The sequence below is a fragment of the Thermobia domestica genome, chromosome 2, assembly GCF_964235325.1.
Source record: "Thermobia domestica chromosome 2, izTheDome1.hap1.1, whole genome shotgun sequence".
In the NCBI taxonomy this organism is placed as follows: Eukaryota; Metazoa; Arthropoda; class Insecta; order Zygentoma; family Lepismatidae; genus Thermobia; species Thermobia domestica.
The window spans coordinates 72,368,635-72,395,166 of record NC_137455.1 but is presented as its reverse complement, the minus strand read 5'-3'; the positions used below and the strand labels follow the sequence as shown (position 1 = coordinate 72,395,166).

The 26,532-nt window shown below is 37.7% G+C and overlaps 1 protein-coding gene across 3 annotated transcripts in view; it reads right to left on the bottom strand.

Annotated features, from left to right (window-relative positions):
• The window catches only part of LOC145672651 (F-box only protein 22-like), a 44,369-nt gene that overhangs the window by 3,228 nt on the left and 14,609 nt on the right, over positions 1-26,532 (bottom strand). For all 3 annotated transcript variants that reach the window (XM_081741828.1, XM_081741817.1, XM_081741821.1), the window contains exons 4-5: positions 22,037-22,176; positions 17,631-17,823 (exon numbers count right to left, since the gene is read on the bottom strand). In XM_081741828.1, coding sequence (XP_081597954.1) covers positions 17,631-17,823; positions 22,037-22,176 — 333 coding nt within the window. The remainder of the gene's footprint in view (positions 1-17,630; positions 17,824-22,036; positions 22,177-26,532) is intronic.

Below are 26,532 nucleotides of genomic sequence, written 5' to 3'. Positions count from 1 at the left end.
ATAGATCCTAGACTAATTCCTCAAGCACCTTAGGCCCATGTGCCAGGACTGTAATTTTAATTTAACATTGTTCTCTAACTAATTTTGCATATGAAATTAATTCAAGTTTTGAATACTCAAGTCCAAAAGCTATTTGACTTAATGGTTCAAATTAATGTTATTTATTTTAGATAATGGACTGGAGTAAAAGACATAATTTCATTGTAAATGATTGTCAATGTTTAATGAGCTTGTTGGTCCAAGGTATTGTGCCGACATTCACGTCGTGCCTTATGTAGAAATTGAATTAGTTGTGAGGGCCAACTAAGCTCATCCTTTCAATCCATTATAAATAAATGATGGACTAGATTCCTAGTATCTTTATTTACCAGTAGTGAATAATGAAAATCCCCGCTCTCTCTCGCGTGACATGGTAATTCACTTATTATAGTGATTTATTCACTAGTAGTGATCACTTTTATATTTATATACATGTTAATATATTTAATATTTGTGTAATATGGCTCCCCGAACTTATAGAGGAATTATAAGGATTATGCTACTTTGGTTTTGATTTTATGCTATGCATGACCTTTGCTCCTAATCTTTAAGTGACATTGTATTTTTTCGCTGTTCTCTCTCAGTGCAATTTGCCATTTTTTTGTTTAGTAGTGTTTCTTAGTGTGTAATTGTGTTAACTATGGCTAATACGCGCTCTGGCAGTAGATCTAATAGTGCTAACCCCGTTTCGATGATTATCCCTTCTGTTTCTTTAGATGTGTTCTCTGATGGACCTTCCGAAAATGTAGATAGATTCTTAGCGAACTTTGAACGTTTAGCCGAGATTAACGGTTGGTCTTCAGATCGCATAAAGGCTATTTTTCCCACGTGTTTGAGTGGTCCTCCCTTATATTGGTACAAAACACAGGAAAATGTTTTACGTACAAAAGACTGGGCAGGATTAAAAGCGGCCTTTGAAGAACAGTTCGGTTCATCTCAGTTACCTTTAACGGCGTTGAATGCGTATAGATCGCGAGTGCAGGCCCCGGGAGAACTTTTAACACATTTCTTATTCGAAAAGAAATTTTTAGCGGATAAATACAATCCCAATCTATCGTTTAAAGATTTCATAGCAGACGCGGTCATTGCTATGCTTCCATCGCATATGCACTATTTTTCACAAAAGACGTATCCTAATTTTGATGCTTTGGTGCAGGACGCGTTCACACGGCAAAAAGCAGACCTACTGCTTCACAAACGTCTTTGCGACCAAGATACTGTAGCTAGCGATCCCAGGCATCATGCAGTGGCATCGCCAGCAACAGCTCCCAAAATGCAATCGAACCCGGTAGCACAGGCAGATCCTTTTTCTGAGATATTGGAGAAACTCGAATCACTCCAACTACAGTTTAATCAAAAGGCATCCGTTTCGCATGTCCATTTTGCCGAAAAACCTTATCGCCCCCCCACCTCACGGGCACATTCACCTGCTAATGATGGTCATTATCAGCGGCAGCATCACCATCCTCAGGCACAACCGACATGTCAAAATTGTCCACCGTGGCAGCAAAAGGGACATAAGAAAGGGCAAGGTTCTGACAGAGGCATGGAATCGAACCCAGTACGTAACACGAAGCAGAAGCCCAAGAACAAAAAGAAAAAACAGGCAAATAAACAGCCCCTTGGGAATAATCCCCAATCATATGTTGGTCAACTTCCCCCCGCATACCCTCCGTATGCAGCACCGTATCCATACTATGGATACCCTCCTCCTCCTCCATACCCATTCTACCAACCCACGCCGCATCCGGTAGCCCAACCACCCCCAACTTCTAGTGCCGTTACTGATCAAAAAAACTAGGTACGGTGCAGGAGCCCTCCGCTCCTGCAGTTTTGCCCGAGCCTACCCCTGTAGCAACAACACTACATCATGCAACTTCGTCAATTACGCTACCACTACACCTCGATGGTCAACTAGCATATGTGGAAGGTCATTTAGGTGATGTAAAGAAGCGTTTTCTTTTGGACAGTGGCGCGGAAACGTCTATAATTCCGTGGTCCGCATTGCCAAAAAACGTGTCTGTTTTTCCGTTACAAACATCCATTTATGGTATCAGTGACAAACCAATGGTTCTGACCCATGCTACGTATATTAAAATTAAATTAGCTGGAAAATTCTTTACTGTGTTGTTTCGGCTTATCCCCATTCCGAAATTCCCCATAATTTTGGCAAATAATTTCCTCAGAACACACCAGGCAGTAATTGAATACCAGACGAATACGCTTACATTACGTCATTTAGGTTATTTTCCTAACAAAGAACAGAAACTACCACAATGCATTAATAAGTTGCCGGAAGAAGTTGCAAAACAGGTGAAAACAAACAAACACTTAATTTTGGTTTGTAAACAAACTATCACGGTTCCTCCACGTTCAGTGACGTTTGTCCCACTTGAAATCCCGTTAGCTAGTAATTTCAATACTCTGCACATTCACACGCCGATAAACAGAAACCTTAAACGTTGTTTCATAGCACACACGGCAGCCAGCGTAGACAACATAGCGGTTCCAGTAGTAAATTTGGCTTCCAAGCCCAAACGGTTTCATAAAGGAACGCCTATAGCTATTGCGTCTGAGCTGACAGACATTCCAGAAACAGCGCGAGTGAATACCATTAGAAAGCTATTTACTCCTACTAGGCAGCAAGTGCTACAAAAAGTTAAACAGCGAAGGGAAACGATAGGACATCTCATTGACCAATCTAAATTTAACATAAACCAAGATCTCACGGCACAACAGCAAAAACAGATTAGAGATAGACTATTGAAATACGCAACTGTTTTCAAATGGTCAGACGTAGATTTTTCTCATATTGAAGCATATGAAGCATCATTAGATCTTCAATCTAGGGAATCGTTTCGCTCTCCGATGTTCACCATTCCGCACCGTCTTAGAGAACGTGCGCGGGAACAGATTCTTAAACTTTTAGAGATGGGAATTATTGAGCTTAGTGATTCTCCCACGAGAAATAACGTCTTAGTAATACCAAAACCTAACTCTAATGAACTGCGTATTTGCCTGGATCTCAGAAAATTGAACCTTCATTCCTTGACTATAAGAGATGCTCCAGCCAACATGGCGGACGTTATAGATAATTTGGCAGATGCTAAATTCTTTTGTACCTTAGATTTAACACAGTCATTCTACCAAATTCCATTAGATAAAAAGGATAGACCTTTTACGTCTTTTTCGGTCCCATCCCTAAATTTAACACACTCGATGTATCAGCTAACAGCCATGCCAATGGGTCACGTAAATAGCACAATTATGCTTCAACGTGTTTTACGGGACATTTTCGAAAATGTAGACCCAAGTAGACTCACGATGTACGTAGATGACATATATCTACACGCCCAAACTTTTGAAGAACTGCTTGAGACTTTGGATAAAGTACTTGCTACTGCCCAACAGTATAACGTACTCTTTAATCTTAAAAAGTCCGTGTTTGGCGTTACTCGCTTAAAATGTCTCGGGTTCATTATTGAGAATGGTCTCATACAACCTGACCCTGCTAAAATAGAAGCAATTCTGAAAATTCCCAAACCAACGACGGTGAAACAATTGCGGTCATGGTTAGCTTCAGTTAACTTTTTTCGTGGATTTTTTGCAAATATTTCCCTTAATTTGGCACCCTTGTATGATGCATTAAAAGGTGCACCGAAAAAGTTAATTTGGACACCGGAGCGTGACAAGGCTTTCGGAGAGATGCGTCAAGCATTGACAAGCCCACCCCTCCTCCAAATTTACTCTACTACTGACACCACCCATGCCTTAGTAGTGGATGCCTCAACCATTGGCGTTGGAACGTGCCTGTTACAAAAGCGTTCATCCGACACAGAATGGCATCCGGTGCAATATGCATCATCGCGTCACCCCCCACGGAAAACACCTCCGCCCGTCTATGAATTAGAACTGTATGCAGTCTATTTTGGCTTACGCAAATTTTATAAATATCTAATAGGTCAGGAGTTCATAATTTACACCGACTCGACGGCAGTCACGGCTTTAAAAAGTTCGGATCATCTGAGTGGCAAACTTCAGCGTTGGCGAGATTTCTTTAGCACATTCTCGTTTACAATCCAACATATAAAGGGCCAGAATAACACATTAAGCGACCTGCTTAGTCGGAACCCACTTCCGGTCACAGAGGACACCATTGAAGAGGCGGAAGAAACTCCCCACGAATTTCAATTGTTGGCACTTGATAAGCGTGTTGATGTTGGCGAACTACAGCGCCAAGATTCATTCTTTGGCAAAGTGCTAAGAACACTACAGGCAGATGACACATCGCACAGACAGTATAATCAATGGAAAAAGGAATTCACGATTTCCAAAGGAATTCTTTATCGAAAAATCAAAGCTATCCCACAAGATAGACTTGTACTCTGTGTCCCTAACAAACTAAGGGATTCTATTTTTGCTGAGTTGCACACGCACTCTTTGACCCACCCAGGCTTTACTAAGCTGTATCAATTGTTGAAGGCAAAATATTACTTCCCACAAATGAAGAAATGGCTGCATAATAAACTGCGGAAATGCCATGAGTGTTCCTTATTCAAACGCTCTTACAACCCTTCTGTGGAGACTATTCAACAATTGCCCCAGAGTACTATTTTACGATGTTTTTCCATTGATCTTGCTGGCCGTTTGATACCGTCTGAACCGGATAAGCATCAATACTTCTACCTCGCGACTGACCACGCCAGTGGTTACGTCATCACCGCACCTATTAAATCCCCAACATCAGAAGCATTTATTAACTTTTTCATGGATCACATCGTGATTCCCTTCTCGTGCCCATCTACCTTGTATTTAGATCGTCAAACCAGCCACACCTCCATAAAAACCAAGAAATTCTTAGAGAGTATGGGAGTAGAAGTAAAGTACGCCCTTCCCGCACACCATCAGACACTAGGTCACGCCGAAAGTCGAATTGGCGATATACAAAATGCGCTCCGCTTTCTCACGAAGGATCAGCATTCACGCTGGCCTGAGTTTCTTCACATTGCAACGGCATCTGTGAATAAGACTCCGATTACAGAGATTGGAGTGAGTCCATTCTCCATTTTGTATGGTATTCAACCTGTATTTGCCATAGATCGTGTATTGAATGCCCCGGAGGATAACCTCGACAATCATGAACGGCTCACACAAGCACGTGAAATGCGTGATTACGTTTTACATAGACGGAATCAGATTTTCGAGCGTCGCCAAGAAAAGTTACACTCGCGAAAAACGCCGACGGAATTCTTACCCGGTCAGAAGGTTGTTGTCCGACGTTTATACACAAAACCTGGAGATTGTAAGAGCTTTCAACAACTCTATGACGGCCCTCACGAAATCCATAGTAAACTTGATGGTAACTCATATCTAGTTACTATCAATGACAAACAGGTTCCGATCACTAAAGCGCGCCTCAAACTCTACATTCCAGAAGACGGACCTAATCCAGAGTTTGTAACCAAATACAGGCAATATTTACAGTCAGATTAATGATGTACAAATGTGGAATATCATGTATATGAGTGTTTGGTATAATAACAACCTTCATGTTTGAACTCCCAATTCTATTTCACGTTCTCACAATCGGTTTCAGTTATTTTTTTTCTTTCCCAGTAGTTTTAGCAAGAAAAGAGTAGTTTTTTTTTTAAAAAAAAGAAGGAATTCTCTACTCGATGCTGTTTCATTCACTTCCCCCTCCGTTATTACAGTTACTGTAGGAGACTCAGCCATGGACTCCAACTTTCACTAATGCTATTTCTAGCTTACATAATATGTTATGCGCTCACGTCATATTACTTGTGAATGCACCGTCCCTTGTTAGCAGGTAGCATAGCATTGTTTACGGCACACGCACGAATGTATACTCATTCGTTGCACAAGTCATCCTACACGTTTTCTTTCTCGACCATCAGAAGTGTGTCTCCTCGACATAACTGAGGGAGGCATTGCCCCCCGAAGCTCTATGAATGATCCCCTGGAAACGACTAAAGTCATTAGCTTTGCATATGTAACGTGAAACATTGGACTAGGCCCCCGAACTATTATGCCCCCCCAACAATAGGTTTTCTCATAGAAACACTGACCATATCTGTTTTTGTTTTTTTTTTAAATTACGGAAATAGTATGATATTAAATAGAGCAACACATATTGGGCTAGTACCCTAACACACTCATATCATAATATTGCCCCACTTGTACATACAACAAATCACTAGACGACAAAATAATTTTGTGGACATTATGTTTTATACTTTTGACTCCCTATGCCGCCTACAATATCAAACTAATGGAAATAAATCCTGTGAACTACGGATTTTTATGGTCGGTCACAGAGGGGACTTAACCCGCGTTTCCCCCATTCGGAGATTCCCCCCATTCTGAGCGTAAACTTCTTTTGCATTTGAAAAATAAGACTTGTTCACCTCTAAACACTGCAGTAACACGTATACATAAATGAGCATTGACATATTACTCATAGATTTCTGTGAAAATATATGTACTGATAATCTTCGTAAGCAGAAAATGCATTCAGTTGTAAAGATGAAGAAGTAGGAAGCAGCTTAGTACTGAATTCCTCGACATAGGCCGAAGTTAGGTAACGACACAATTGTGTAACACCCAAAGAAAACACGACATAGGTCGTGGTTAGGCCCAATAAACACCCTACCCTCCCTTCATTGTGGTATTCCACTTTCCTTTACAGCAACCCTTTTTGAATGCATTTCCTTCTATACCAACATCCCTAACCTGCGATATTAAAGGCACATTTATTATAGCTCCCTCTTTCAAAAAAAAAAAAAAAAAAAAAAAAAAATTATACGTAATTTACAGGTACTCACCAGTGCGGCTTAACAACGCCTAATAACGAAAAACACACTCACCGCATTTTTTTTCTCAGAGCACAATACTACGGAAAGTATAAAATTCACACACGTGATTGTAGACACATCCCTAAAAAGCATTCTGCATTGCAACAAGGAAGTTCTGTCTGACCATGTTCCACGCTGGAAATTCCAAGGTCAAGATTTCCTACCCTCTACGATGTCACTAGCCTATCTCCCCCAAGTACTGTGCATGATCGCTATTAATTGCACGCATTACTTCCTGGTTCACTGAGATGGCAACCCCGTGACGTCATTGGTAAAGCTATGTGCAACTGACCTAATTTCAGCGCTGACATGTATGAGGAAGTTACAAAATTATCTCCACCTGTAACAAGTTCTCTTTCCCCATATGGAAAATTGTTAATATTAGTTCGCTGTTTTCTACCCTCAAAAATAAAGCTCAGAAATAAACTATTATTTTCCCTGTGTATTATGGTGTAAGTTTAGGCCTTTATCTTTCATGTAGAGTCATTCATTATATTTATATATATATATAAAAGGACGTCCCAGTACACGTCTCTATTCCGACCATATTTTCCTTACAGGACTCTCTTGTGGATCTTGTGGATACCAGTGGCGCAGGCAGCAAACCTCATTGACGCATCCACCTTCGTGATCACTTGTGCCAGTTTAGGTTCGTTGGCATTAATAGCTTCGTTAATTGCTTGTATTTGTATTTACAAATATGCCCGCCGACGGCCGCGATCACGATTCTATAATTCCAATATCACGTCTCAATACAGGAATAGTCCCCATAGACGGACGAATCCCGTAACTAGTGAAACTGCGGTGCTTATGTCGTCTTTACTAAGTCCATCAGAAGCATCCCCGTCCACACCTGCGTCCCCTGATTCCATGAATGCTCCCTTGACCAGCCCATATTATCATCGTTCTACTTCACGAATATGATTACCTATGTAAATATGTTTTGGTGTTGGGTAATTAAAAAAAAAAACGAAAAAAAAACTAGTCTGTCATGTTTTTTTTTTTCGTTCATTCATTGGTCTCTTGATTTCACCCTGCATTGTTATAACGATTAACCTCTCATACTCCATAACTTCTAATCACCTTTTAACTATTTCTGTGATGGCGAATGTGCATTTGAGAGAATAGTAGACGCCTATGGCATCTCACTTACTGGAGCAATGGTTGGTGCGAAAGAGAAACCAATATAGAATTAATCTCCAACAATATATATATTATATTATGTATACCCTATGTATTATTAGTATCTCATTTCGTAGTTTTAAGTATTATTTTCATTTAGGTATCGATGTATATATGTTATATCATTCTTAAATACACATGGAATACTAATGTTCACCTCTTGGTACATAACAATTGTTATAATATCTGTTTCAATTCCAACAAATCTCACGTTGACTAAAGTGTTTCCAAGCTTCTAATAATGTTAAGGATTATGTGACGTTGTAGTTTCAATACTTCTAATGTTACATTTTAGACTATGTGGTTGAATAATCTAAATCTTCCATACCATTCGTCTATTTTACGATTTACGTAATTTTGTGTTATGTAACTTGGTACCATTAATGACACACAGTCTTTCACTTCCATTCTTTCGTGTTCTCTGTCTGGCATCTTACCCATATGCTGTGACGATCACTCTTCACTTCCCTCTTGCTTTAGTGCTTCCCTGGATCTGTGAGTGTTTACCAGTGTTTCAATATACAGGGTGTTCCGAAAAGACTAGCCTGAAATTAATTATTGGTGTCCATTTCAGGATCACTCAGTAGTATGTTTTTAAGTGGAGGAGTGTAACGTGAATAGAGACTAGAATGAAATTTTTTATTGTTTATTAAAAACAATTGATTGAAAAATACCTAGAAAGAATTCACGGAAACAATCCTCTTAATTTCAACAAACATAGTGTAGTGAAAGGGAAAGCAAGAACTATTTCTGACAATATCAAGGTAGACCTGTGACGAGATAAACAAGGACTTCCTGATTGACGTCACAGAGAATAACAATTTTGTGGTTAAGAAAGTCCAAGAATAGAGAACAGGAAGATAGAAGAGAAAAACAAACTGTGTATAAAAACACTAGTAAAAATTTACTAGGGGTTCAGTTCGTTCAGTTGGTCAGTAAATCATTATCGGACGAAACTATACGAGTCGCGGTATCCGTACGCTGTACACGCGTAGACTTTGTCCGTCTATCCTTTCAACTGTTGGATGTACTTGGAAACATGTAAGTTGGGATTGTTCTTTATTTGTTTCTTGTCATGCATAAGATTAATACCAGAGGTAACATAGATCCTAGACTAATTCCTCAAGCACCTTAGGCCCATGTGCCAGGACTGTAATTTTAATTTAATATTGTTCTCTAACTAATTTTGCATATGAAATTAATTCAAGTTTTGAATACTCAAGTCCAAAAGCTATTTGACTTAATGGTTCAAATTAATGTTATTTATTTTAGATAATGGACTGGAGTAAAAGACATAATTTCATTGTAAATGATTGTCAATGTTTAATGAGCTTGTTGGTCCAAGGTATTGTGCCGACATTCACGTCGTGCCTTATGTAGAAATTGAATTAGTTGTGAGGGCCAACTAAGCTCATCCTTTCAATTCATTATAAATAAATGATGGACTAGATTCCTAGTATCTTTATTTACCAGTAGTGAATAATGAAAATCCCCGCTCTCTCTCGCGTGACATGGTAATTCACTTATTATAGTGATTTATTCACTAGTAGTGATCACTTTTATATTTATATACATGTTATTATATTTAATATTTGTGTAATACATGCAAAGTGTGAGCTCACCTATATGCAGTGTATAGGCAATGCACAGATGAATGGGAACATGCAATGATCATGACTGCCACTAAATGGGTTAAACAGATACGTGTAGTGAGTAAATGGCTTAAACAGGTAAATGCGATGGACAAGGTTGATAGAGTGAAACATTCACGTTACAGGCGTAGGGAACATGCAATATCCAGACATCAAGTCTCCACTTTGCCATGTACATATGCAAGGTCCTGACACATATATACAGAGGCGTGCGCAGACCCTTGGATTAGATGGATCAAATAGTAATATTACTCCTTAAAGCGTGCAGCCTACATTCTAGTATTCTAACACCTGTATTTCACATGTATTTTACATGTCAATTACATTTTTATCAAATGAAAAGCTGCTGTCGTCAGATCCTCATGAGGTAACGTATATGTCAACTACATGGAATATGCCGGTTACGTACATGTCTTTCCACTTTCTACATGTTGTTTACACGCATTTTTCACGTTGCAAGGTTTCAACCCCATCAACATGAAAACCACCTGTTTCCGTGAAATGAACTTGCAATGATCTTGAAAAAAATCGATACCTGTCTCATGTGTTTAAAAGTGTTCCATTTTCAGGCGCACGTACAGGTGCCTGTAAAAATATGCCTGTTTATGCATGTTTCACAGGCGCCTGTAAACTACCTGCATTTTCTGTCTGGGTGGGGATAACAAATATTTATCAGTACTTCTGAAATGTATTGAAAAGAGTGCAAAATTAATTTCTGATATATCTGGTAACTGAATTTTTTTAAAAACTGGCTTGAACTTCACAAGAAAAGTGAACCTACGTTTTTATCTCTTATTATCTATTTACTGAATAATTTCGATTCTCTCGGAGATCTTATCGCCATCAATTCTGACAGCGTTGCTGTAAATCTACTTACTTCTACATGTTTATGCAACTGAGTGTACTGTCATGCAATTGAGAAGGAAGAATTTGAATAGGCAGATAAGTCACAAATATATCTGTTTTAAGCCTTGTGTTGAAAAGTTACTTTCCTTGGAATTCATCAGAGTTTACTGTAGCATATAACTTCGAAAATCGGTCCACTTTTTGTATGTAGTATGTACCCTATAGCTTCAATCAGTAAGTATGGCTTGAGCCTCATTTATTTATTAATGCTTTCCTCATACTAAAAATAATTCTATCTTACATAAACAAAATGTGCAATCAAAATATTAAAATACCGACACCATAATGTACTATTTACACATTAAACCATGGTAGTTCCAAACCTGAAAAGCATTTATCTCTAAGATGTTTTAAATTTTTTTTAAACAACCCTATTAATTCAACATTAAAAAGTATTTAAACGTTTTGACTTAAAACTAAGTATTTATACGATATGATGTCATTTGGAAATATTTTTTTTTATTAGCTTCTAATTATCGTATTTTCTTATTTGTACTGTACTAACTAATAAAATGAAATAAAATCTTTTAGTTTAACGTCCCACGATTATGCCCTTTCGGCCAAGAGAGACGAAGATTAAAGATGATGATGGAAGAATTGGTGGAATGAGAAAGTAGGAGGAAACGAAAGTACCTCGAGAAAACCCACCCACAAACACGATGTTGTTCACCACAAATTACTTGGTCGGGGATCGAACCAGGGATCCCACGTACCAGAGATAAGCGCTCTACCACTTAGCTACCGTGCCCCCTTGCACTAACTAATGAAATAGACACCTTGATAGCAAGTTGATATTATTTATTTATTTATTTATTTATTATTCAAGCACATTTCTTCCTCAGCTTTTGTAACTTTCATAGCAAGAAATTCAAAATTTTGGTACATTACATGGTTTCGTGTAAGAAAAAGTGAAACACCAAGTAAACCGTAATGAACCATCCGGTAAAAGCGAACTAGTGAGCACAAATTTCGGAGCATTCTTCGCTTCATCCTCAGAGGACTAAAAGAAAACTTGCTCATTTCAATTTCTGTTCTTACCAATCCTGTGGACCGATTGAGACAGAATTAACTTTAAAAAGGGTTAGCACATTTTTCTTCTCTTCCGAATGCTTGTGTGACAAAGTACATCTTGATATGTACTTCTGTTGTGTCAAAAGTAACACACACTCTTATCAACATACGTAAACTGTGATAAGCTAAACAACTGGGAACACTAAGTTAATATGGATACTAACTTTAGAATGTAATAACTTCAGAATGTAATTCAGTAAGAATGACTTTTGATATTACATCTGCGTTCGTTTTTTTTTTTCTTTCTTTCTTTTTGGCTACATTTTATATTACCATAAGAAGAAGATAGAAGGAAAACAACAATCATATTAAGAAAATGGTTACCGTACTAAACATTTGAATCAAACTGTAATTTGTAAGAATATTTAATTGTTGAATATTGAAATATAAAATTATAACATCGTAACAATGTAGATTATACAATTCGCTGAATTTGTACAAGTCTGAAGGTAAACGCACTCAATGTGTTTCAAGTGTATAAATATCAAATAAAATAAACATAGATGGAATGCTAAAGGTCTCATTTGTTGAATTACAAACATCTCCGTGAAAATTATGTGCAATATATAACTTCAGAATGATTACACACTTAAGTTGCACTTGCTGTGTGATAAGATTTTGTATGAAGAACTGATGAATAGTTTTAACTGTACTGTAGAATTCGACTCATTCTTACTGTCTTTTTCCAGTACAGGATTTTCAAAGTTAAAAAACAATTGCGATCGTAACACAATTTCCATTATGAAACCAAGAGGAACACATGTGATTTACTGACTTCACCTTGATAAGAAATTATAACAATAACTCAATATAACAAAAATTGAGAAGTTACTTTATCATTATTATTATTATTATTATTATTATTATTATTATTATTAGTGGTGGTGGTGGTGGTGGTGGTGGTGGTGGTGGTGGTGGTGGTGGTGGTAGTAGTAGTAGTAGTAGTAGTAGTAGTAGTAGTAGTAGTAGTAGTAGTAGTAGTAGTAGTAGTAGTAGTAGTAGTAGTAGTAGTAGTAGTAGTAGTAGTAGTAGTAGTAGTAGTAGTAGTAGTAGTAGTAGTAGTAGTAGTAGTAGTAGTAGTAGTAGTAGTAGTAGTAGTAGTAGTAGTAGTAGTAGTAGTAGTAGTAGTAGTAGTAGTAGTAGTAGTAGTAGTAGTAGTAGTAGTAGTAGTAGTAGTAGTAGTAGTAGTAGTAGTAGTAGTAGTAGTAGTAGTAGTAGTAGTAGTAGTAGTAGTAGTAGTAGTAGTAGTAGTATGGGGACTGCCTTTAACTACGACAGAGACAGGCAAAGAAGAGGACAAGATGTTGCTTGGTTGCCTTTCCAAAGAAAAAATTGTGTTTGAAATTTTAGAAATTAGAGGTTAGAAATTTTAACTTCCATCCCAATGTTTTAGTTGCTTATTATTTTTTGATAATGGCAAGTGAGAAATATTTATTTTATATTGTTCTTATCAAACTATGCGCCGCACCCACAAGATTATTTGTGTGGGTGCTGGAGCTCCGGAGCACCCACATAGTCGGCGCCCATGATCCTTGATACAGTTTTGGCGTCACAAATATGACGCTATTTGCGTACTATACTTACTAACTCTTAGCAATGGTACGGAAACTTACCGGAACTGTACTGAAACTAAACAAGAATACTTCGAATAGTGATTACTTAGTTATAATCTGATTTTTTTTTAACGCTTTTCAATTCTACCTTTTAAAAAAAAGAACAAGTTCGGGTTACAACAACGAGCGCGGTTCTTTTTATCTTCTCAAGGTTTTAGATGATAGTGAAAACAATCGGTGTTGCAACTTAATAAAAAAAAAAGTGTGATTTCATGATAGAAAACTAGCCTTTGGCTAGCTGGGGGCTCCGCCCCCAAGCCCCCGGGTTTGCTTGACCTACGGCCTCGCATTTCTTATCTATCGCCGTGTGCATCAGCAGTGAATTTCGTGAACTTGCTCTTCATATTTCCTGAATTTGTCCATACGGGGGCGAAGCCCCCACACTGTCTTTGCTCGGCCTACCGCCTCGCATCTCTTGAACGCACAATTCTATCGTTTCTTTTCCTATTTCAACTATCTAAAAGATAAGATTTTGTATCCCAAGAAACCATCCACTTAAATAACATGGGGAAGTTCTTTATCCAATCTTTAGACCCCCTCAAAATTAAAAATATTCACTTTTGGCAATTTTTCTGTAGATTTGTCCCGAAAAGCTACAATGATGTCAAATTTAACCATTGTATCCCTACAGGAAGTGCTCAATAATTTGGGGGTGTAAAAGGTGTCCCACATAAATAACGGGAAAGATCTTTCAGTTTCCTATAAAACCACTCTAAAGTTGGATTATTTTTATTTATTTTTTTTTTATTTTTACTGATTTACTTAGGTAGTGTTAAGAAAACGTACAAGCATACCAAATTTCAAGTTTTTATTCTAATTCTAAGTAACTAAAACACGAGATTATAGATTCAAAAAAAGGTCCATTTAAATAACATGGGGAAATTTTTCATCCCCTGTTTAGACCCCCTAAAAATTAAAAATATTCACTTTTGGCATTTTTCCAGTGGATTTATCCCGAAAAGCTACAATGATGTCAAATTTAACCATTGTAGCCCTACAGGAAGTGCTCAATAATTTATGTCAGCTCATGTAGTTTTATATATAGTTAGAATTAGGATTTATTTTCTAGTGATTGGAAGGGTGAGATTCAGCGGTAAAAGTAAGGGGAACGCAGGATGCCGTTCCCCCACTTCAAAAATTATCTATGGTGTCCCTCCACTTCCTAAAAAAATACAATGGACGAAGATAGGCACGGGAGACGGAGTGATGTTATCCGTCCCCTTACCTTTACAAATCCACTTTTACCCCTAGTGAGATTATGCTTCATTGCTAATCGCTCTGAAATGAAGTATTAAGAAAATACCAGAAAGCTCATCGTTAATCGGGTTCCAAGTTACGACAACGATTAATTATGGCAATATAATGGTAATATTTTTTCGTGACCTGTTTGCATCGGGGGAGGGGGAATCCTTATTAAACACCCGTATGCCCTTCGTGATCCATACATTTCCCCAGGATGAATTATTCCACATATTAGCCATGATTTCGTAATGGGGGAGTCCGTGAGATGAAATACTGTGGTTATCACACTAAGGGCTCGATCATTTTAAACTATTTTACTGGCAACATAAATTGGTTCGTTTATCTGTGTTCCTTTCTCTGTTGAATCAAATATTAACAGAGCTTTCTTTCCACATTCCGTCAACTACCGTCTATTTCAAATGACAAATTAAAGGAGCAGTAGAAAACTTTTTCTGGAATAACATGCTTGATACTGCAGAGAAGTGATCACGAAAGATTATGATTAAAAACTGTCTACACTAATACAGAACGGCACTGTTTTCGAAAGTTTGAAATTTCCCTGACTAGTAGCAGAAATTCTGAGAATTCCGTAACTTTTCTAGAAACTTTAAATTCCCTGAATTTCCAGGATATTCCGCTCATTGGCCTTCATGCATTCCTTATTTTTTCATTTCAGGTTTTGATGGAGGGGGGGGGGGGATTTGGGCCCTTGACTACGTGCCTAGTTATTTTCAATGTTACTATCAGTAGCGTAACTAAGGTCGTGTACCCCTAACCCCTTGTAATATTCACAAATGGGACCCCGTCAATATTCGTGGTCTATTGTTAGGTATACCGAGTTAGAAACCCCATCTTGCTACCCTTTTTCCTCTTTATTGACTTAACAAAAAAAAAAAAAAAAAAAAAAAAAAAACTATGATTGCGTCAGCAATGGAGACCTCCTTCTACCCGAGTTCTCAAAACAAGTAAAAAATAAATAAATAAATAAATTAATTAATTAATTAATTAAAAAAATAAAAATCATAAGTTAAAAAATAAAGATTTGCAAGAAAGGAGTGGTGCGTTTCTATTGCGGTTCACTATTTCCCTTGTACTTTATATATACGATAAAAATAAATTGTCCCAAACCAATTCCCTGTTAATTCCTACAGCTTTGTAATGTCTTTATTACTTTTGGATAAGAACATGGAGAATATTTCATGAAAATTCTCCTACAGTAAGGAAACCGTGTTAGACATTAAGTTGGAAACGCGAGTTGTGGTGTTGGAAAGAACTGGGTCCCCTGAGCACAGCGGGCATTTTAGAAATCGGTCCCGTGGCCCGAAACCCAAGAATTCGGGCCCCACATGTTTGGGTTCAGGTCCCTTTTATTCGATATCTAATATATTGCGCAGTCCCTTACCGACATGCAGCATCAAAGTATTGTCTTGTAATGTTCGGTTGAATAACAATCAGGTAGGATAATAATGAAGCTTATTTTTATGAGCAAAAAGTATGGAGAATACGGCATGATCATCCTCTGGGTCCCGATTTTTTGGGCTTCGGGCCCCGGTCAGATTTACATCACCGGTGTACAAGGGGAAACCGACCCTTTCCAATGCAACCACCACGTCCTAAAGCTCCGCGCTTCATTGATGAATAGAAAGCACCCGATCCTATACTTTCGGGGCTCGATATCTGGGGACATCACACCCCGGGCTTGATTTGTGAGATCACCGCTGTACTGAGGGGACCATGCCCTTTCCATTGCTACCTCTCACGTTCAAGAACTACGTTGAAGGGTAAGGGGAAAAAACAAAGAATGTCCATGTATATGCTTTATCGGGTGCTTTGTCCTATCTGTTTGTGAATCTTGGTATTATTTGACTGTATATGCTATGCATGCGTAGATGTAGAAATGTCCATGTAAAAAGGGACAAAAGATTTAACTAATCCTATTCGTTTTACGTGGTTTTCAATATTAAAACGCCGTTTTCTCGAAAATGCAGTTTTGTGACATTCCTTCTGTTTTTCCCTTTACCATTCATTTCATTGGTGAATAGAAGGTACCCAAGGTCGAAACTTCGGGGCTAGATTTCTGGAGCTTCGGCCCGTTTTCTGACATCACCACTGTGCTCAGGGGACCATTATTTGTCGCCACCACTCGATTCCAACTCCATGTCTAACACGGTTTCCTTACCGTAGGAGAATCAGCTCCGTGCTCTTTATGTGATATCGATTGCACAACATATTATTGAATACATAAATTATGGACGAGTTAACATTTTCGAGTTAATAACTTACATGTATTTTCGAGACTTTTTTTTATTGCCTTATTGATTTTTCAACAAACAAGGCTACGGGTTGGGCAGGGAGTCTCTCTACCTAGTACACCCCTTTCGCTAGCGCTGCGGGCCCGTTAGTTACGCCACTGGTTCTCGTAGTATGAACGAGAATGGAGTTTTGAATTAGTTATAAAACTAATCGAGCATTATTTCAAGGGATTTTGCAGAGGGCAGGGCCCATATCCGGGCGGTCCAGTCCGCCTCTGGTCATATGTTCCTTAATCCTCGTGGTTATGTCTCTTTTTATCATGTTGTTATAAAACTGACTACAAAGTCAAGTGGCCAAATAAATTCCAGACGAAGAATTATAGCAATTTTTGAAACCAGAGAGTGATTTCTCGAAAGTTTTGCCGCATCTGATTTTGATCTCAACTCTTTTTTTTTTTTTTTTTTTCGTTTTCTGAAGCCCCTGAGAAATGCCTGACCATGGATGGAGGGAAGCTCATTTTTCTCTTATACTGAATTGATCAGAAATATTGCGCGATTCTTGATAAACCATCCAAGCTTGTTCATTTCACTTTAATAACGAGTTTTCATCGCAACCATTTTATCTTACCTAAATCAATTAACACTTGTACGTGTTTAGTGAGATTTTTAAAAGGTGAAACGTTACCTTATCTTACAGATTACAGATTTAACTGTAAGAAAAGAAGTGAAATACGTTCTTTTTTAAAGAACGAAACTATGAATAGAACTGGTAATTGCAGAAAAGTTACAGACTGTATTTACCTCTTGAATGATTTTTTCAACGCCAGCCGGTTTCTTCACAGTATGACGTACAATCGTTGATACTGCTTTTACCTCTGGACCAGAAATAGCTATTCCAACAGTAAATGGTTGCTCCGAACAAACTTCCTGGCTGTGGCTTGGAAGCACTAATGTGTCTGCAAATCCTCCACCAATTGCTATTTCCTCATTTTGTCTTAAAGAAATAATACAATACATGTAAGTAAAACATTAAATATTCATAAAATTAAGTATAAGGAGTATATACTGATTTCTTCTAATATTGCTTTGTGCCACGAGAATATGGGGTACTAATTACTTATCAAAAAATTGTGCTACAGAGGTGGACTGGCCCCATAAAAAAGGCGGTAGCATACACCAATTGGTCAGTATCATGCCATTTATAGACGTCTGTTGCCAGTAGTGCTATTCTAATTTCTGAATAAGCAGTTTTCTCTCATATATATCTCAGCGGTGTAAACAAATTTGCCTCTGGAGTCTTCTGGATTTTGTGGTCCTTTTATATATTTTATTTATAATTACATTGTTGTCGATTTTGGCCAAAATGTTTCCTTTTGAAATCATCAAAAATAAAGATTCCAAATGTTGATCAATAAGTTGTGAACGGTTTATATGCATTTAAGCTTCTTGATAGTTTCGTTGACGTGGCATTAACACGGTCATTTTGGGCGTTGTAGGCCTGCTCAATTGTGAACACCTTTTCGTCAGTGAACAGAATCTTACTATGTAGATTGTTGGCGTAACGCCACAACAGTCTCTTTGATTTAAGGAACCTCTGCGTTCACCTCTTGCTTGGGGTTCCGGGTTCAATCCCAGCCCTCGTCAAGTGAACTTTGTGGTGGACAAACACCGTGTGCGTGGGTTTCCTCGGGGTTCTCCCGTTTCTTCCCACTTTCTTCATTCCCCTTTTCATTCATTACTCATCATCACTGTCTCCTTTCGCCTAGCCGGCATAATCGTGGGACATAAAACGTAAAAATTTCATTTCATAAAATATGACTATCCTTCGAAAAAAATGAAATGAAATCTTTGAGTTTGACGTCCTACGGTTATGCCGGTTAGGCTAGAGATGGTGATGATGAGTAATGAATGAAATGGTGGAATGAAGAAAGTGGGAGGAAACGGGAGAACCCCGAGGAAACACACGCACACGCTGCTTGTCCACCACAAAATTCACTTGGCGCGAGATGGGATCGAACCAGGGACCTCTGGTACCAGAAGTGAATGCTCTACCACTGAGCCACCGCGGCCCTGGTCATGTTTTAGTTTGATGTTTGATTACAGAAGACAGGCGCGGCACTCCAGCAATACAGCTGAACTTGAGGTTACCCAACTTCACACGATAAGTTATAAACAAAAACATACACAGCATCCGCAAATTATTTCATGTATTATATATTTTATTAATTGAATTATTTTGTGTATTATTACATGAAAATAATGTAAATATAAATACAAGGTGCACCATTTATCTCGATACGCCGTTGTAACTTTTAAACTAATATATACAAAAGCTAAAATTTCATATGATGCAAATATTGACAGAGGGACATTCTTTGACACACTCTACAATTACAACCAGATTAACATCAAAGCCAAACAAAATTAACGATATGACCTTCTAAGCATGTACGAAGCTCCAAAAAGTAGATCTCATTCGATATGACCAATAAAACTGTTACACAATATAAGGAATTATATTTCTAACGTTTCGGCATCTACGGCCATGGGTTAAGTTCCAAAGTTGGTCGTCCGTTTCTAGTAAAATTTTGAAAATTTACGGGGAAGAAATGGATAATTTGCTCGTTTGTGTGCTTGATAATATGTAAGGAGAGCGGAAGTTGTGTTCATGTTTTTATAAGCGGTTATAAATATGGAACTATTTAGCAAGCGGAAGGAACTACTTCGCGCAAGGTTACCGCATGATTAGATTGTGGGAAAGTAACGAGCGTTTGTATTGTGAACATGACTGCAGATATACAGAGACGCTCCATTTGGTATCCCTATGCAGAGACGAGATTACATTCTATTAATTTTAACAAAATGGGTCCAACCTTCCCTAACCCTAAGCTAACCCGACCCTACTCTACTCTACCCTATCCCACTCTATTATACACTTTTAAAGCGGCCCTAAAAATTGATGATTTTAAAATTTTCGTAGCTTTATTATTTTTTTTTGTCGAAATACAAGCGGACGACCAACTTCGGAATAAATGCCACAGCCATTTATGAAGGATGACCTCCCACGGCGATCATCCTTCCTTCCTTCTGCACACTGCCTGGGATTTTTGTGTTTGAGGTATCATTCCAGCACTTGGTTAGTGTGAATGACGAAAGCCCAGGAAAAATCTCATTCAGGACGGATGGCCTGCGAAGGCTTTTATACCTTTCCGACCATGTCCCCACCGTGACTCAAACCCAGGATCACTCGCACCCAAGGCGAAAGTGTAAGCAACTACGCTACACGGGGTCACTCTTACGCAATATACTCATAAGGTTACTATCTTCACATGGTAATACTACTTATCCCTAATGTAGAGTGTAGTAGTTAGATGGTGGTTGCGGAATCAGACACATACTCTACTGTTAAAAGCTGTGGTATATTCTGTGGAAACAGTATCAAATCGAGTTGAGGTAAATAGTGAGGATTCAGTGTTTCATATGCTTTTGTGAATTACAGAATGTTCTTCGCTTTATATCCAACCATTTTTGACGGGTACTCACCTTAAAGAGATACTAGCCACCATATCGATCACGTTCTATTGGAGCTCCAGATTTGTGGACTATCACACGACATCGCAGTTTCTATTGCAGCAAGCTCCGGCGCAGGACAGGCATGAAAATTGCCCCACTCCTCCCTGCACGCTTTCCATAGATCATCCAGGGTGCGCGGGCAGAGATGCTGAAGACGTCGTTTCAACATTCTAAATGCGCAAAAATCCATTGGACTGGCATCTGGGCTTTTTACAGAAATGTCTTCAAACGGAATGACACGAATTCCTAATTCCTCTGCCATTCCTGATAAAAACATGGTGATGTTCTGGAGGTATGAGTATGACTCGAAGCCTTGTCCATATAGATCACCACCTGGTTCGCGTCCATTGCATACAATTGTGGGACGTCTCTTCGATAAATAGGTGTCAGAATGGATTCTTGGAAGTATCCTGCATTCAGCTTCACATTTTCATCCGCTTTACGTATTAGCAACTTACCCTCTTATCCGAATCCCGTAATAACCATGAAGCCGCAAGGGAAACTTTCCCTGCACTGACGAACAAAGCGGCTGCACCCTTCGCCGTCAATGTCACAGTATCTGATTGCCCGAATGTGACCACCAGCAGTGAAATGGACAAAATGATTCATCCAATTGTAAAAACTTTCTTCCATTTGGAAGCCGCCAGGTACTTTTCATAAACTTTCCTGCAGTTCGTCTTACTTTCCGCAATGTGAGGCGATAGCAGGTGGTTTACACAGGGCTTTCGCACACACTTAACCTGAGGCGCTTGTGTATTGTTTTGTTCACAGTTGACGGTGCGAGGTGGAGTCTGTGGCCCATATCACGTTGCGTAGGAGATTTTCTTGACACGCCAATCGACGGATCTCCCTTAGCACTACGGGTGTCACTTTGTTTGTAGCCCCTCTCCTGGTAGTTTTCGTGGGTGAATGTTACGCAAGGAGAGCCTGTTGTGTGTAATGGCCTATAATATCTTTCGCAGCAGTGAACTTGAGTGTTAACCCATTCTTCCGACACTGTTTAACAATGCGTACGTACGAAAACTTAGCATGGAAAGGGGCCTCCCAAAACCGGTTGATTTTCGGGGCCATTTAATAACACTCACGCACCTACAAGGTCAGACACAACACTGCTCCCACCAGCAAACCTTAGTTCCAGGACGACACGCCATGTGGTAGCACTGAATCGAAAACGGATACACAGCGAACAACCTTCTGTTCTGTGTATTGGTACACATTACCTCTTGGAATGACGTAAGTGTGAAGATGTTATTTGAGATGTAACAATGGTTGGGTTACACCTACGAAGTGAATACAAGTAGTAAGATGATTTTGGAGTATAGTCATGCTAGTGATACAGTACGGATAATGACCTGGTTCTGGTAATTTGTCAAACTGACAACCAATACATGCAGATCTACATACACACTCAACTTAAAAAAAAAAAAAACAAGAATATTAAGTTAAACTGTCTAAGATTGAACCCTTTAGCACCTTATTACTATACTTATATTTAAGAAATGTTTTGTAGTCGAACGATCAGTGCGCTTGCCTGTGAAAATATGGTCTCAGGCTCAATCCCCATCATTAGTTTAAGGGCATAACTGTATGCTTAGAACAAAATAATAAATACATTAGATGACTCCAAAGCTTACCTTTGAAGCAATGTTTCAGCAACAGTTCTGGCAGCTTCACCACCTATTTCCACTGCATTGCACAGCAAAAGTAAACACTTTACAGTCTCTGTTGGTGGAATTCCGGTCAACTTCGACATGTCTTCCGCATTTAATACTTCCTATAATAAATCAAAATTTTAACCACAAAATAACATTTTTCCCAAAATTACGCTAACAAAATATTTTAACTTGGGAAAAGAATATTGCAATAACAAGAGAAAAATTTGACTTTACATCATTCGGCACGGGTAATCACAAAGTTGTCTCATACACTTACATTATTAATTTTCACACCGTTTTAAAATAAAATTTAAAAAAACAAACTTAATATTGTATTCTACTCTTTGCTGAAGGCAGCGTATTAAATCCAACCATATAATCTATAATCACTTAGAAACAAAGAAAAAAAAAATGAAATAAATATGCTAGTCGATATAACTAAGGGAGCAAGCCCAAAACAACAGCGCGTAGTTATCGCTTCATTTATCATACAACAGATTTATACTGAGTTATGAGCACAACAGGACCAGGTATGACATCAGAAATCACTCATCGAACGTGGTGGCAACACTACTACATTAGGACTCAGTTGTGTGTACTTGACAATACGGGAATGCATGCTATAGTGGAATTTACGCTATGAAGAGCAGGGCAAAGACACCGGGAGATAGAAATAATCGGAACAGGGTGTTTGGGCGCGGCCATCTATGCGCAGACGTTTAGGTGCGAGATGTTTGGGCGCAAAGTAATCCACGATGAGCTACTTCGGCGTGGTTGTTCGTTTTTAACTGGTCACTGAGAACTCTGTCATACACATTCCATATCCTTATTGCAAATAATGCTGTTCTTCTTTTGCCTCCCAATCGTATCGTTCCTTTACGTTAGATCTATTATAAAGGACAAAATATTGTTTTGGGGTGTCACAGACTGCATACAGTAAATTTTATTTGGCATATTAGTGCCTATAAGTGCCTACTTTTATCAAATCTGAAATATAACTTTTTATTAATACAATAGAGTATCAACTATCCGGTCTAATGGACAGATCAAATAACAAAAAAGCAGGCAATAAATACTTCCTGAATCACCCATATAATTAAAAATACCATTTTTATTCCAAAATCAATTCTTATTCGTTTCTTCTGACCTCTTGGTACAGGGCAGTACTTAAAACATTTCTTATGTTTTGTACCACGCATTTTAAGATAAATTTAATAATGTCTGACTCAAAAAATCAAGTGCTCAGTGTAGTATGAATATATAGTCACATCTTTAAAATAATTAAACATTAGCGACAGATGTACATCTTACTTTTACACAAATTACATGTCTTTATTACGTATGTCTTATTTTATTAAAAGGAAATACTCTTTTAAAACTAAGCCGCATAATACGGAGACCGAACAGTCAATAGTGTTCTACGGTTTCTTCCCATTTCTTTCCAACTGGTAGAGACAAGTTGTGCATGATATGCAGAAACTTCGCTGTGTTCAGGATGTTATTTTTAGTTCTTGCAAAATTATTTGTGCAAGTTTTTCGAAATTTCCAGTGCTTAAACATTTGGTAGTTACGAAATACATAATAACATATGTAGGTAGGTAAACCTATTTGGATAAAAGGTTTTGCGCCCAAATGTTTCGCACCCAAACGGCCGCGTTTAAATGTCTGTGCCCAAATGTCATGGACCCGTAATAATTAGCACAGCATAAATTATAGTGTAATGTTACCTAAATAACGAATTAGTTAAGTAAATTAATTATATTTAAGTTTTGACATCCTAAATAAAATAAATCTAGTAAATTTAAGAAATATGTACAAATATCAAAAAGAGAACAATATCTTTAACCTACTAAACTCTTTATTACAATTAAAATATGATGACCAATCACAAACAAGTATCACACGTCCAGACCGATTACATTATTACATTGTTAGTCAGGTATGAAGCCATTATCTTTATATTAAAAATATAGGGGAAGACAGACTTTGACTTACGCCATACTATACGTACAATCAAGAAGCATTATAAGTCTGGAAATTAGACCTATTTGAATGAATACAGGCTACTCTTTAAAACAATGTACTGACGAGTAAAATATTAAAATAGCAGAAAAACGTTAGAAACAACTGAATATATGAACCTAAATCAAATTTATGCTAAGGGCCTTGGCGTTTTGTCCGACAATTCGTCAGGAATCAACAAATCACAAAATCACTCATACTTTTCTCTTCAAATTTTAATGTTTTCCTTAGAGAAATGTTTTTAATAGATGTTTCACTTACTTAAAAAATAAATAAATAAAATAAAATAAAATAAACTATTTGCACCAGAGTCCTGTTTACCCGAATTTGGTGGAACCGATGGTACTTCCATTGAACAAAGGTTCGGTTAAACCAGACTAATTTTTTTTTTTTTAATTTTTTTTTGGGAGGGGGAGGGGAAGAGGAGGTATACAGTGTTGAATATTTATATACAAGTCTCAACTAGCAGATCGTACACACTTGTAATATTTACAGTACACTTCACTATCATTGTTGATTAAAGGCGCTAAACGTTCCTTGAATTAATTCCTTTGTTCCAAATTCTTGCATTAATGCTAGCTGTACATCGGTGTACCACTGAACAACCACAACACTAAAAGTATACAGTTCCAGCCTATACAGTATTGACGTTAAGATTCTTTTTTCTTTCTCTCTTCTGAATGAAGTGAGTTAGTTTGTTAGTTATGCAAAACGGATATGCGGAAAGTGAGCTCTATATCAGGTGGGTTTATGAACTAGCTATGCAAGCCGTCTGCCTCTGGATTATATTTACGTCATTCAGAGTGGAATAGCTGAAGCGGGAGTCTGACTCTTGGAAAAGTTTGGACCATTTCATTAAGTCATATGGGCACTACAATAAGCCTTCATGGTATTGGAATTTTCGTAAGAATTTTATTGAGTTCTGAAAGTATTAGAAGTGATTTGAAGATTTCGTCTCTATGATATAAATATACCTCATATTTCTAGTCAGTGAATTTATATTATGAAATAATGTAAATCGTCGGAGTTATATTTTGTGGCGATCCAAGTACATATATTTTATTTCACCTCAGTGTCATGAATGGTGAGTGTATAATTTGGATCATTAGTAATGTATTTAAGCGGACAGATTCGAAGCAAAACACTCAATATTGAAATAATTCAGAAATAGGCTTAGAGTCAGATTGTCGTAAATGCTACTTACTTGTTTGAAGAGATTATTATATAATCCTTATTAAAACTGTTTCTATTGAGAGAACAATTCATACCTCAGATCTCATTCTGTTTAAAATTATTCATCTCTCATTCTGTTAAAATTGATACAGCTTACAAAGTTTATTTGAAAAGAGAATTTATCTTTTTCTTTCTTCGCATATTTAGACTAGCCCTATATGATTGGAACAATTTTCCTGTCCAGAAGTATTGTTGCTATTATTATTAACAGGTACGTTTATAATTTCCCTTGTTGCGGGTAAATATGTGTTCTAGTCTAATTGAAATAGCTAATGCCCCGCGAACGTTTATAACGATAGCATGTTACAATCCAGAAACGCTGTCGAAACACTCCTATGGAAATTAATCGCGTGTTGAAATTAGCTTTTGGAAGGTGGAATATCAAGATTTGTCGTTAGACTGGAACATGTAAGCGATAATGATACAAATAAGAACAGTGTAAACACTACTACAAGGAAAAGCATTAATAAATTAGCACGTCACAACAATGACTGCAGAATTAGCCAAAATTATAGTTAACAGCTGAAATATATTTTTACTAGCTAATCGGTGTACGAAAATAATTAAATTGCCAATTGTCAACACTGGGGAGAGTGATGAGTACTGCCAACACACCGTAACAATGAATTTACTGTTTAACAAATAACTGTTAGAAAAAAAAACTGTACTCATTGTTGGTGTCACGCACGTTTTTTTTTCTTTCTTAGAAAATCGGTTAAACGGGACTGCAGTGTATTTCTTTAATTACAGTTTATTATTTAAAACAAATTACATTGTCATACTTTATCAACACTGAATCCTCATGCAGACACATTGCTTTATTTACTATAATCTCTTTTGAGATTTTTTTTTTTTTTTTTTTTGTTTAATATATGGTTATACTTCAGTTTTCCGCATGAAATACTAACACAATTTAAACTTAACAAAAGTACATTACAGCTGTTAGGAGAGTTTCCCTATTTTCTTTTGCCTAACAGTGCCAGTTCCCGACTAAGGACACTCGCCAACAGACAGAAAGTATGCAACTGAGATTAGGTCAAGACAAACCGTACTTAACAGCTCATAACTGCAACTGGCTCACAGTAATAGGACACAATATAATCTAAACCGTTTGTAATTGCCTACGAAAAGGTGGCATATTTATCTGTTATCGAATAAGTTATGCTTCAGTCTCTATTTAGACACTCGATGCGAACTAATCCGAAAGAAATTGAAACTCT